The sequence below is a fragment of the Dermacentor andersoni genome, chromosome 3 (assembly GCF_023375885.2).
Source record: "Dermacentor andersoni chromosome 3, qqDerAnde1_hic_scaffold, whole genome shotgun sequence".
Taxonomy (NCBI): Eukaryota; Metazoa; Arthropoda; class Arachnida; order Ixodida; family Ixodidae; genus Dermacentor; species Dermacentor andersoni.
Genome location: NC_092816.1, coordinates 212,198,802 through 212,212,946, shown reverse-complemented (window position 1 = coordinate 212,212,946; position 14,145 = coordinate 212,198,802). Strand labels below are relative to the sequence as shown.

Genomic DNA, 14,145 nt, shown 5'->3' with positions numbered 1-14,145 from the left:
ATCGTTGTCATTGCGTCGTCGTCACGCAATCGTCGCCACACAGGCTTCGTGATAGAGTCGTCACATCTTTGTCGTCACAAGCTTTTTGTCATTCAATTATCCTAATACCATTGCCATGCCATTGTTGTCACTGCATCATTATCATACAGGCATCATCATGCATTCATTATCATGCTGTCGTAATGCCGTCAGGCTCATGCCATCGTTGTCTTTCCAGCTTCGTCATCCGTCTGTCATTACACCATTGTCGCCATGCAGTGGTCATTATCGCATTGTCCTCATATAGTCTTTATCATGCTGTCATTATCCCATGGTCATCATTTAAGGATTATCATCTCATTGTCATCGTGCTGTCGACGTCATACCGCCTTTGTCACTTCGTCAATGTCATTCCTTCTTCGTCACAATATTGTTGTCTCTGTATCAGCATCCTACAGTTGGTGTCATCCCACCATGCTCATGGGCGACCTTGGCAAGCAACTGCCACAGCAGCGGGGGATGATACCGGAGTATGTCGTATATAGCTGATGCAGTGGAGAGAGAGAGGTCATAAGTCAAAAGGAGGGAGGTTAACCAGGCTGAGCCCGGTAGGCTACATTTTACTAAAACTCTCAAAGTGACCACTGCAGATGTTAACAGACGTGAATTCGGAAATACTGTGTGTTGTTACATAGCTTGAATGCTAATTGCATTTTTGTTGACAGTTATCAAAAGATCAGTTCTGCTGTAATTCTTTAAATTTATTATTTTTAATGTGATCAGCTTTCTTTGTCTACTTCAGGTGTTTTGAGCTTATTTATCAATCCATGTAGCGTTTTACGTTGACACAGTGGCCAAAGTAGTTCGCTAACTTAGGCAACTACCGTATTTTCCACAGTATAAGACTCGTTTCTTTTTTGGTGAAATTTTCATCGGTGCACTTTATACGCCGGTGCAACTTATATAAGGCTTTTTCATTTCTTGGAAAAAATTTTGACCGATTGGATGACATGGCCATACGAGATGCGATAGGTTGGTCTCCTTTGGCAGTTGCTATAGGTAGTGTGCATGCTATGGAGGTACCGGATTCTTCTAGTGATCAAGTTGCCGAGTGCAATGCGAGAAGGATGAAGCAGCAATGCAAGCGGTGGCAGGCCGTGAGTCCACCAGCTCCAAAGTTGGTCGCATCTGTAGATTGCTTTCAAGATAAGGTACATATGCGGCGCGCCACTGTGCAAACTATGCACTTGCTACCAGAGCACAAGCCGCTGCCCCCCCCCCTCCCGCAGTGCAGCCTTCCCGCTTTCCACCCTTGTGCGCAGGATGGCTCACTGTTGCATGCTTTCTTTCACACATACAGCATATACAATGGGCGGGGGCGATGTCATCACCCTTCGACTTTATGCGGTACATAGCGGCGACCAGGACAGCAGAAATGCGCCTGTAGTGTCCACATCATTGCTTGCACGTGACCCACATTCAGGGAGTGAAACATCACAATCTGTTTTTAAATCACTTACCGAATGAACAGGTGCGTCTTATACACCAGTGTGACTTATATATGCATGTTTTTTTTTGAAAAATCTGCTGTATTGAGGGCAGTGCGACTTACACAAAGGTGCGACTTATACAGTGAAACCTCGTTAAACTGTAGTTGGCCAGAGCTCGGAAAAAGTATGTACTAAACGGCTCTGAGGCTTGTTGTTCTCTGACGCTCTGAGATCTCCGAGGCTTGTTGTTCTGTCGGGCCACCCGATGGAGACGAAGCACTGCCGTGTTTGCGCGATGAAAAGTGGAAACACTACGTGTTCACCAATACGTACGCAATAAGCTGGTACGGTTTATGTGGATACAAAAAACATTATGTTCGATGGCCGCTGAGTTACTATTTTTAAAACGAAACTACTGTTTAAGTGGGTACGGTTTAACGAGGTTTTACTATAGATCGGAATATACGGTAGGTATGTGCGCTTGATTTGTTTTACTGTACACCGGAAGATACGGTAGGTATATGCGCTTGATCGTGATGACGTCGTGGTCGTCGCATCGTCATCTCGCCAGCTGTGTCACACGAGTCTTGTCATGCCGTCGTCATCAAACAGTCGTCATGCATTCGTTGTTGCACCTGCGTTGTGATGCCTTTGTGGTTGTTCCATCATCGCCTATGCAGCTTTGTGATCTGAGTGTTGTCGTGAAGATTGTCTTCATACCTTTGTCATGCCAGCGTTGTCAATGTGTCGTCATTACGCCATCGTCATACAGGCTTTGTGATACAGTCATTGTCATGCCTTTGTCGTCATACACTTTTCCTCATTCAGTTGTCCTCATACCATTGTCATGTCATCGTTGTCATTGCATCATCATGTATTCATTGTCATAACATTGTCGTCATGTCGGGGTCATGCCATTGCTGTCTTTCCGGTTTCGTAATCAGTCTGTTGTCATACCGTCGTCGTCACACCATCATCATCATCATACACTCGTCGTTTTGCCATTGTCCTCATATTGTCATCGCCACGCTGTCGACCTTATACCATGGTCATTATTTAAAAATTGTCATCTCGCTGTCATTGTGCCGACGTTGTCAAACCACCTTCATTGCTCCGTCTACGCAATTTGTTCTTTGTCATTCTATCATCGTCACTGCATCAGTGTCGTACAGTCATCGTCATCTGCCATGCTCATGGGCAACCTTAGCAAGCAAGTGCCATAGCATTGTGGGATGATGCTGGAGTAGATCACCTATAGCTGGAGCAACGGAGAAAGAGAGAGAGGTCATAAGTAAAATGCAGGAAGGTTAACGAGGCTGAGCCCGGTAGGCCATGCTGCACTGCAGCTATTGAATAAATGCGAATTCAGAAATATGGTGTGTTGCTGCATAGCTGGAATGCTAATTGCATTTGTGTTGACAGTCATTGTGAGACGAGTTCTGCCATAATTTTTTATGCACAGGCAAGTCAAATGATCGTGGCGAACATGCTAGAAAACAATCTTTGGATTAGAATCTGATGGGAGCTAATACATATAATCTTTCAGTCTACCACAAGGTAGCTACAGAAACAGTTCAAAGCCCTTAAAGGTAAATAGAATGTCCATTCAAAGTAATTAACATAGCATGAACTATAGAGAACAAACGAAGTTGAATGGACTGTTAGCTTTCTGTAATCTCTTACACTGCGATGAAGCACCAGCCAATAGCTCTACTGAAAAAAACGAAGCTTTTCTTGCTCATTTTTCAGTGATAAGTATTATTTTCTTGTCACCTTTACTATTCCAAGCCGGAAACATTTGTATCACAGATGCTTGAAAGCTGCTGACCGACTAGATCATTGAAGATCTCTATAAGCAGTCTTTTTGTTTATTTTATGTGAACATTTCAACATGTTTTCCTTGCACTATTTCTAGCTTTTGAGATACAGTTGAATCTCGTTAATTCGAACATGCTTATTTCAAACTTCTGGTTTATTCAAACTGACGCCATAGCCCCATCAAAGTTATGTGTGTTTCAGTGGGCGTAAACGGCCGGTAATATGAACGCAAAAGCATTTGCGACGGTTAATTCGAACATACCGCACTCCGACAATGATCTCAGCAGTGCACCAAATGACGTGGTGGCACCTCCGACAAGCATTGCTGGGACCCCGCCATAGTGGAAAGGCTGAGGAGGGACCCCTCAACGGTGCACGTGGGGGGGAAGAAAAGTGGCAGAAATTTTGCCCTCTCTCGAATGGCAAGGTCGCCGTTTCTGTGTTGCGCCATAATACCCCAGCCACATTAGTGTCAAAATGAGTGCCGCGAGAGGGATTTGTCCTGGGCCGACTTTTTGTGCCTCGCTACTGCGGCAAGCGACTGCGGCTGCGGCTCGTTGCTGTGGAGGCCCAGTTCTGGCCTCGCCAAGTCCGCTGCTTCGGTGGCAGTTTAGGTGGCAGAGGTAATTAGCAACATCCAGCATGCTGGTGGGAAAGCAAATCCACATCCCTCCCGCCCTTCGTTCTAACTCCCTTCTAACTCCTTCATCTTCGACAATCTCTGCATGCGCCCACCTCCACACCAACCCCACCGGCCTGGCGCCAGCTTAGCCCGCTCCTTGAAGTTTCGTTTTCTGCCATTATCGGGGGAAGCGAGCGTTGGCCGGCATGGGCAGTTTCGGGGTCCTCGCTCGCTATGTGCTTGCGCGCCGCAATATTTTACGACTCGCACCATTCATGCATTGTGCTCTGGTGCATGAATACCTCAAAAACAAGTCCTTTTTTTAACTTGAAGTTTTAATTCGAACAAATTTTCTGACTCCTTCAGCTTCTAATTATAGAGATTTGACTGTCGGATTTCACTGGGAGATACTGCAGCAAAGATCATTGTTTTGATTATTATGCATCGAGAAGTTGTGGCATTTTCTTTTTCTTTCGAATTTGGCAATAGTAATTTTTCGCTACCCACTCTTGAACCTTCGTGTTAAATCAAAGTGTGCTGTTGCAGCTGTAGCTGTGAGCTTCACATCAATGTCTTTGGTTCTTTCAGCATCAGTCTGCAGTGGCTCATTTGCGCATTGCACTATTCGAATTTTCCTGAAGAAATGGGAACAGTTATGCACATTGTTTTCTTTTGTTTTTGTGTTTTGCAGCTTTAGATAATATTGTATTTTCTGTTGCCGATCATAATAGATGAGACATCAGAGTTTGGCGAACGTTCTAACTCTGGCCCCACATTTAATTTTTCTGTCCACGTGCATATAGGTGATTTCTAAGTTTTTTTATGCCACAATCGTAATAATTTTAACAAATTTCACTGCAGGTAATTGAAGAAGTGAGATTGACATGACTGCTGGTTGCACAGTTTTTACTTTGGTGATCACAGGAAGTACTGTTAAGATGACAGGCTTGATAATTTTGTTTCCGATTACATGTGATGCCACTTCTGAATTGAGATAGTCAAATATCTGTAGGAGGAATTCACATCACGTCACTCGCTAGTTGCGCTGGTGTTTAACCAGGTGTATTGGTCTTTGCCATCGTGCTGGCCATGCTTTTACCTTAGCAGTATGTGTATTGTGATTGCTCTGCACACATATTGCTGGTCACACATCATGTGCATGTAGGTGAGAGCTCCTGTCACAGCACTTCATTCTTTCTGCTTTCTTATCCATGCAAGGAAGTCTAGGAAAGCACAGGGGAAGCGTTTGTTTTTATGTATTGAAATTTAGCACTAATTATAAATAAAAATTGAAGGGGTCCTGAACCATCCCTCGGGCTTGGTGAAAAGACCTAGTCCACGGATAGCATACGCTGCTGTGGACTTCTTGGCCAAGTTTTGCAGCTGTGCACAGCACATGGAGCTCGCAAGCACAGCACAGAGCCAGCTCTCTCTCAAATGCTCTCTTTTCAACAGAAGCCTGCTCCTCACTCCCTTCTGGGTGCTTTATTTCTTACTATAGCGGATTCCCATACGGGGCTGCTAATGGCTGATAGCTGGCATCAATCAAGAACAGTGTTTGGATCAGTGTGCTTCTTCCTACGGTTACTGTGTATATTTATTTTTTCACAAATTTCGTAGCTGTCAGTTATGTTAGTGTGATGTAAATACATGGCACATCAACCGGTGATTCAGGTGCATTTGTCTATTTGTTCTTTTTTTTTCTATCTAAAGTTTCGAAACGATGAGCTTCACACTTTTATCACTTTGTCTCGTAGCATTGGTCAAATGAGTAAAGCGTTGTGCAGTGCATGCTGCACTTGTCATTGCATTTCGCAATGATGTTCATGAAACAAATGCATCTAGCATTGGTTGGCAGTTTGGTAAAATGCTGCAGCTAGCAAGTAAAGGTAGTTTCTTCATTTTCTTTCTTCTTTTTGTTTGTCTCTCGTCAGTTGCCGCTGCATGTGCTGAATGAAAAAGATGTTATAAGGAACGAGATTGGTTACGATTACGTGATCAAACAATATCCTGTGCATAATATTGCTTTACAGCAAAAAATGTGCAGTACCATGAAAATTATAATTGTATTTATGTTTTAGCACTTAGTTTCGAACACCTTGCAGAAGCTTGCAGCCTTGACTGCACTGTCAAGATATCATGAGAACGTGTTGAGGGATGGTTTCAGTGTGGTTTTGACATTCCTTAGCACAGCACGGCCGTCACTTGGTGAACTACGATCTGTGAATGCTTCCTATGGATAACATTTTTTAGTTGACCGAGGTGAGAAAAAAGAATTTAAATAAAGTACTTTTGCATTTCAGTGTTTAGACAAACCTTTGGAAATTATGATCTTGTTTCACTTGATGAGATTTCAGTTTCTTTCTTTTGAACACTCCATCTGCTCTTGATTATTTCATGGCCTGTAATAGCATTGCTGAACACTTTGCTTCAGAGTATAATTATTTTGTCACTTTGTCCTTCCCTTCCTTTTAATTGGGATGAATTTTCAAGTATGGTATTCATGCATTGATGACTAAAGCCGCTTCTACAATTGCCTTAAGTTCTGGTAATGTTGTGAATTTCATTAAATTTCAACAAATTTTGCCTCGTATAGGGCACTTTTTTTAGTACAGGTGTTAACGAACCCCAAAATATTTCCGGAAGAACATACCAAATTTCTCAATTTCCTTATTGTAGCCATGAAGTTTTCTGTGTCATTCATATTCTCATATATTACTTGATTCTTGTTACTTGATTACATGCTTTTTCCGGACTTCTACCGCCCTGTAGTGCTGAAAGTTTAACGCAAAGCTAATTACTGGCTGTAACTTGTCTTTGGCGGTGGGACCAGCAAAACATCGAACTGAACAAGTGACTTGTCATTGGTACACCCTTACATGGTGAATACAGCTCGGGATTAAGGGTTAAAGGGTTAAGTTACATGGTTATGATAGAGCCAGAAGTAAATCTCAATAAGAGTGCGAACAGGCTCCTATGCAGCCTAAGCCTGTGTTATTACCATTTGCGTTCCACTGATGCCCTGTAGAACATGTACAGAAGGAACAGAAAGAGAATGGCAACACGAGCACTTGCAAGTTATTCTTATTCCAGAAAGTGTTAAAAGGGAATGAAAACCGATTTTTAAGGATCTACCGTATTTACTCGCATAATGATCGCACTCACGTAATGATTGCACCCCTGAATTTTGTAGTCAAAATTAGATTTTTTTCTTTCCCGTGTAATGATCGCACTCCGAACTTGTTGCAGCGATATGTCGTGTGCCAAGTCTAGCTAATAATGATCGCGCTTACCATCTGTCGAATGCTGTCAAATGCTACGTGAACGACTCTTCAAGACTGTCACGGTTTGTTTATGGAAAGCGACTTAAAATAATATCACAAGTATTCGTTTTCTATTCAAATGAAAGATGAAAGCGTTTGATTTCAGAAGTGAAAGAAGAATTTATATTTACATATATAAAGTGGAAAGAGAACACATAAACAAAGGATAGAAAAAAACAAAAGGATAAAGAGCACTCTACACTGCTTATAACAGACGCAGTTCTCATTAATCAAAGTCACCGCTATTCTAATCCCATAGTTGTTAGGTTTGTCCGAATACACAAGGACATTAGAATGAGAGCGGGGTGCAGCTCACCATCAATTCTGGCACATGGTCGCGTAGGTGAAGAGCACTGAGCTGTCGCTGACCGAAGGCACTGGTTGCTCCTCGAGCGAACTCCAGGTTCTAACGCGATGGGACTTTGCTCTGGCTCAGGAGGTTTGGCAGTCCAGGTTCTGCCTGCGGGAATCTGGAAGCTCGAGCCCGTGGCCCGACAGCTCACTCCATTCACGCGGTGAGACCTTGTCCTAGCTCCGGAGGCTAGGCAGTCCCGGTTCTGCCGATAGGAGTCTGGAAGCTCGGGCCCACGGCCTGGCGGCTTACTCCCACTCCCGGCGGACGCTGACTTCTTCGGCGCTCACTTGCATCAGAACACTACAACGTCATTCTAGGGTCTCTCTCTCATCTCTTCCTTCATTTTCTTCTGTGTCATCCATCGTGTATAGCCCTTAATGGTTCCTTTCTTCTTAGTATTTTGTTTTGACGACACGTCAGATATCATGCGCATCGTTTCTTCGTCGTCGGCTTCCTGCGCCCACCCATTCGCTCTCGGTGTTAAGTTGTCTTCGCCGCACCGCTTCCTTTATCTACGATACTGGCTTCGTGCACTGTCACTCGCGAACACACAACAAAGACATACCAAGTGGTCTGCACGCACCGAACATTCTTAAGCAGATGCCCCATTTCACTCCTTTCATCACTTTCCACACTTCCATGGAAAAAAAAAAGCTACAACCAAACTTGCCTTGGCTTCATTAATTGTAGGGTTCATAATGGTTTTGGCCAACAGCAGAAAAGGCGCCTTTCGATTCTTCTTGTCTGCACTCGTGGGCACGCAAAAAATTGTGAGCTGCAATTATAGTGGCCACGTTTAGACTGATACGTTAGAAGTGTACCCTATTCATACGCCGACGCTTGTAACACAGCTAAGATGTTAGCCTACCCTTATCAGAAACATGCCATATTAGGATAGTAGTGAAGACAAATGCCAGTTTCCACAGCATGCCCGCCATGTGTTTCGATGTGACTGGCAGCTGCGCGCGCCCATCTCTGTTTCTGTCCCCTCGAAGTGGACACGACTACGATATTGTCGAAAATTTGCCGATATTAACGATATTATAACGATATTATTCATTACTGATACAAAAGAAACTGTTTCAACGCGCGTAATGTACTCACGAGAAGAACAAAAATCGCGTTCGGCTTGCTGCGCTGGCCGCCATATTTATTTTGGTGTCCCGCACTGTTACAGCAGCAGCCACCTGGTTGTTGACCTGTTGTCATCCCACAGCAAACGCAGCATGAAAAAAAAATTATTTTCACGGGAAATTTAATCCACGTAATGATTGCACCCTTGAGTGTGCATCAATTCTTTTGACAGAAAAGTGCGATCATTATGCGAGTAAATAAGGTAGTTTTTTACGATACAATGCAAAACACTCTCGATAGTGTTTGCACCTGCAGCAGTTACTCCTAAAAGCACATAGATATTTGGAAGCAGAATGATTATGACTGCAAAAATTACTAAAGAAAAGTGGAATTTAGTAAAGAAAAATAGCTGATCTAGAGAAGCAACTTTGACCTTCTGAGTGCATTGTGCGGGCATTTCTGTGCTGCCATTTTAAATGCCAGGCAAGCTCACTGGTCACCAACATTGCCAACACAAATAAATCCCAGTCATCTGCACTGACCATGGCACCAACAAAGGCCAGCAAAAGACACCTTGGCAAAAATATGCAGAACTGGCAAGAAAATCGTAAAAGTAAAGGTGCAAATGCTAGTGCATATCAATGATGCTGCTGAGATTGGCTGCTGAGTTTTGTTGTTGGTAATATTTTCCTTTTTGTTTACCCTGTGTAGGAAAAAATGTGGTTCCATTTAACAAACTCTCTTTTTCCATTGCCTTAAAGCGGTCCTGAACTATCTCTCGCACTTAGTGAAAAATGCAGTCCACGGATAGCATACGCTGCCATGAACATATTGGCAAAATTTTTCAGTCGTGCACGGAGCCCACAAGCAGAGCACGAAGTCATGCATCTCTCAAACATGCTCTTTTCAAAGAAGGCCTTCTCATCACCCCTTCGAAGCTGCCGGTGACTTTCATATGTGATCATGTGCAAGGTTCCCATTTATTGCTGGTATTGGCTTATAGCTGGCATCAACCAAGAGTGATGTTTGGATCAGTCCACTTCTTCCTACTGTTAGTGCGTATATTTATTGATGAAGTAAAGTAAGCAAAGATGTGCTTTCGCATTTTGATAAGAATTATGTATTTGCGGAAGAAGCAGACTATCATCTGCTCATACTCTGCCACATAGAAATTGAACAGTAGCCACCCTGCTTATTGGTGTTGTAGCCGTTGGGTCTCACTAATTTCAGTTAGTTTTGAATGCTCAACTAGCCTCGAGCTATGAAATACCTAAGGTCAGACAACTAATACACTCACCAGTGCACGCTCGCTCCTTATTGAGCTCTTGACAGCGCTTCAAAATAAGATGTGGCTACTATCTGTCGGTCGAGCTTGTGCAGGGCAAAGCTGATCCGCAACACCTATAGCATGGCCAGACGGAAACACATGAGTGCGAGTGCGCACTCCAGCTTTATCTTGCGCAAAGAAAATGGTGTACATATGCACTACACTTGCATTAGTTGCACGTAGCTGTGGTCTGCTATGTAGTGTAGATACTACAGCCGCTGCGGGTGCCGCGACGAGCCCGCTTGCTGAGCATACTGCGGCTTGCCGAGGACAACCACGTTTGGCATGTCATCGGCACCAAAATCATATGTAGTGGGGTCTATGTGGACATCCAAAATCAATTTTGAACTGTGCGCCATGGTGACGCCTAGTAGGCAGAGCATTGGGAACATGCCCCGCCTCTTGTAGCCTTTGCAGTGCAAGGCATTGAAGGAGTGCACTGCGAAGGGGATCACGGGTGATCTTTGATTGTCAAAAATTGCACTTCTTCTGAACACATTGAAGTACTTTTTGCTGCAAAGTATTTCCTAAATAGTCTAGTGTAAATTCTGTGAAGAAGACGCGCCTCGCGGCACAGCCGCATCGCCAACACGCGGCTCGTCTCCGCTCGCGCTGTTGATTGCTGGCGTCCGTTTGGACAGTGCTTCGGGCTGCCTCGCTGTTCCCGGTCGCTGTGCCTTCGCATTAGGCGCCACCAATAAACCCTTTCACAATTCAAATTAATTTCTCGACTTCGATAAAAAGTGTTTCAGGGCCCCTTTAATATAAAACCAACCAAATGTAAGGCTGTTTTGTTTAAGTGGCAGTTTTGTTTAAGTGATATCCTTTTACCAAAGTCTACTGTATACCTAAACGAATGCAGCAAGAAGATTTCATGGAGTTTAAGGGCATGTAGGATCACATTTCACCAAAAGAGCTACTTCTGATGAAGAGATAGAATATCTTTGTAAACTATAAAGATTTCAAATGATTGGGCCTGCTCTCTTTTACCCTGCTTCTGCTGTTAAATATTTTATTGCTGCACTGGTTTAAATATCTGTGCTAATACTTTCCAAAATGAAAATGAGTTGCGAGTCAGTGCTGTCATTCCTTCGTTCATGTCGTGTCCTGTGGTTTGCACCCTTTCAACTACAATAAACTGAGTCCAGTTGGTGTTCCTTCTCTTTGGGCAGATGCTCCCATGAGAGGGAGCTACCAGGCTGTTGTAGTTGGCTGCAGCATGGTGCACTTCCAGTGGTAGGGGATGCAGTGTACAGTGTCCCTTGGGGGTGCTTAGAGAAAGCAGTAGTAGTGCTGTGGATGCATGTGAATCTTGGTTTCTCTCCCACACAGCCGCATCACGTGGGCATCATCAACACTGCGATGAGGCCTAAAGATGTCATTGAGAAGTGGGCTGACTTTGTCCGGTATGGCTCTCCTGCCATGTGTTCCTTTCATTTTCAGATATCTAGATGACTGCTCTTAGTGTACCTCATTGAATTCGAATTGGCTCCTAAAATGACACTATTGTAGTGTAGCCTCTCAGCAACCAATTATGATGTAATAGGTTAGCCATGCTGTGTTTCTTTAAAAGGTGACATGGCTGAGGAGTGTTTCTTCTTTTTTTCTTGCATTTACCTTTTCTATAGAAACTGGAATGCTTTCTATAAAATGTTTGTTCTGCTCTTAAGTATTTGATGAGGTTATTACACAGATAAATTTCTGGTACACGAAGTAATAAAATCATGTTTGTTTTCCACTTTAGCTGTAAATACCTTCATGAAAGTACTATTGAAGCTTGGCCAGATAGCCTAAATATAGAACAATACATTGGAGGGAAAGTTTTCTAACTTAACTTTTAGAGGATATACTCAACCGTAATGTCGCTGGTAGAGAGATAATTGAATGTATATTTACAGACAACTTACAAATTATTGTGGAACAGCCAAAGTAACAGGTAGTCTAACCTGAAAATTGAGCATCTTCATCACACTAATTAGGGTCATCATTTTCAATGTCCTCACAGCACCACATTAACATTGAGTGTACTTATTGGTTGTTGCCTTACACTATATCTCCATATAAAACTATTTCATTAATTGTAGCAGTTGCAGCTTGACAATGGTAATCTGTGTTTACCACTATCTGCATTACCGATAGGTTTGATAGGCACAGTATATTTCTTCAGGGCATTGTGGCAGATGGCACATCATATTCTTTAACCATTTTCGCTTACATTGTTCTGCATAATTGTCTAAACACTTTGAATAAGCTGTGTCTCTCACATGATTATACAAGCACAAAATTTATTGTGTTCCAGTCAACATTACTTAAAACATGCATATAAGTATGACTTGATAATGGTACCATTGCTGAACAAGTATAGATGTGGTAGAAAACAACAAAATGTTCTTAATCTGTATGCCATATTAATAACGGGGCTGTCCAAGCACTCAATTGCTTGTACCTTGATGTGCTTGTACCCTGATGGTCTTCACACTTTACCGTGCGAAGACTTGTTGTGGCAACAGAGCAGTGGTGCTGTGTATTATTCAGAAATACAAGTTCATGAGCATTGCTTGATTGGTACATCACTATGAAAGGGCAGTTTGATTTTCTTGAGATAGTAATGCCTGTGTGGGACTTCGTTTTGTTTGTTGGCTTGACGTTTGGATTTTGAAATTCAGAAAAGCTGTTTTTTCTTGCGGTATACTGCCAAATGTTTGCTTGAGAACTCATTGTTTAGCGCAATTATGTTTGATATGCAAGCCAGTATTTGACTCCATCCCTTTTCATATGTAAACTGCTGTGCCAGTATTTTGACAGTGCCTTTATATTTACTGTCAGTTTCGTGAGTGATATTGCAGAATGCATAACAGGACCCGCGTTCATAAAGAAATGTTATGTTCGTAGAGAAAGGTTATGTTAGAGCTGTTCACAAGAGCAGACGACAGACATACAGCCATTCATGATGTTGGATGTTGTAGGTTAGCGAAATCAGCCAGCCTATTGCGAGCAGTGCTTATGAAGGAAAAGCTTTGTGAATTCAGCCTCAGGTTCTTTAGGGAGACACTCTTATTGCTTACAGTGGTCTGTTCTTAATCCATATATCACGCAACTAAACAATCATGTTTGACATTACAGTGTCAGAGAAAAGGCCAATTGTAAGTAAAGGCAAGTTATCGAGGAAAGGATTCTGCATTAGTATCAGCATTAGAGCTGCGGATAAGCTTTCTGTCTTAATATTTAATGCATACAAAGATTGGTTCTTCATTATTTATTGAGACATTTCCCCACTTTGCCAGAAGATGTTACAGGAGGGGTGTTACAAGCTTGAAAAAAAAAATAACCCTCATTTACACTGCACACTTGCTCAATTGACAGTTGATTCCACTGAGCTATAGTTTATACCAAAAACAAATTTGCATACAGGTTCATCCTGGCCTGGTATTCCCTAATTTCGCATACATGATCAATATGTGCAGATATATAATTTGGTGATCTTAAGTAACTTGCTATCAATTACAATTTTATTATTGAATATTTGATAAAACTCGAACCGCATTTTTTCAACGAAAGAGAACTGGTTCCTAATTCAGCTCCTTCCTTATCTCAGTGCAACTGTACCTTCTTCCATACCTACCCAAGATGAACCTGGCTGCTCTGTCTTGAACTTTCTTGAGTTTATTCATTAGGCGTAATGAAATAGATCCCAAAGAGTACAAGCACATTCCAAGATAGGTCTAATACACATTTGATACGCACTGTTTCTAAGGTTCGAAGTTGCTGATATTAAATTTCTTCGAATGTAATTCAATGCTACATCAGCCTTAGCAACCACATGGCCTATATGTGCATTCCAAGAACATTCACCCGATAACAGCACACCTAAATAGAGTCTACGCTCGTTACAATGGATCTGCGTACAACAGACTTTCGGGTATAACAAACCATATTTCAGCTTTAGTTTGTTCTATCTATTTTATTAGTGCAACGAAGTTCGCTTTTAACGGACCGCGCTACAACAGACTATCGGCTACGAGAGACGAAATTCTCGGCAATTTTTGTCAAAATTGGGCATATAAAACGGACTTTTGCCGTGTCAACACGAGCTGGCAACTGACTTGCAAGGGTCAGCCCACAATCGCGGCTTGATATCTTGTGCGTGAGGGAGGGAG

At 42.7% G+C, this 14,145-nt stretch overlaps 1 protein-coding gene across 1 annotated transcript in view; it reads left to right on the top strand.

Annotated features, from left to right (window-relative positions):
• LOC126524323 (branched-chain alpha-ketoacid dehydrogenase kinase-like) overlaps positions 1-14,145 on the top strand; it is a 117,347-nt gene that overhangs the window by 66,085 nt on the left and 37,117 nt on the right. Inside the window, exon 7 of the mRNA XM_050172658.3 lies at positions 11,321-11,394. Within this exon, the coding sequence (XP_050028615.1) occupies positions 11,321-11,394 (74 nt within the window). The remainder of the gene's footprint in view (positions 1-11,320; positions 11,395-14,145) is intronic.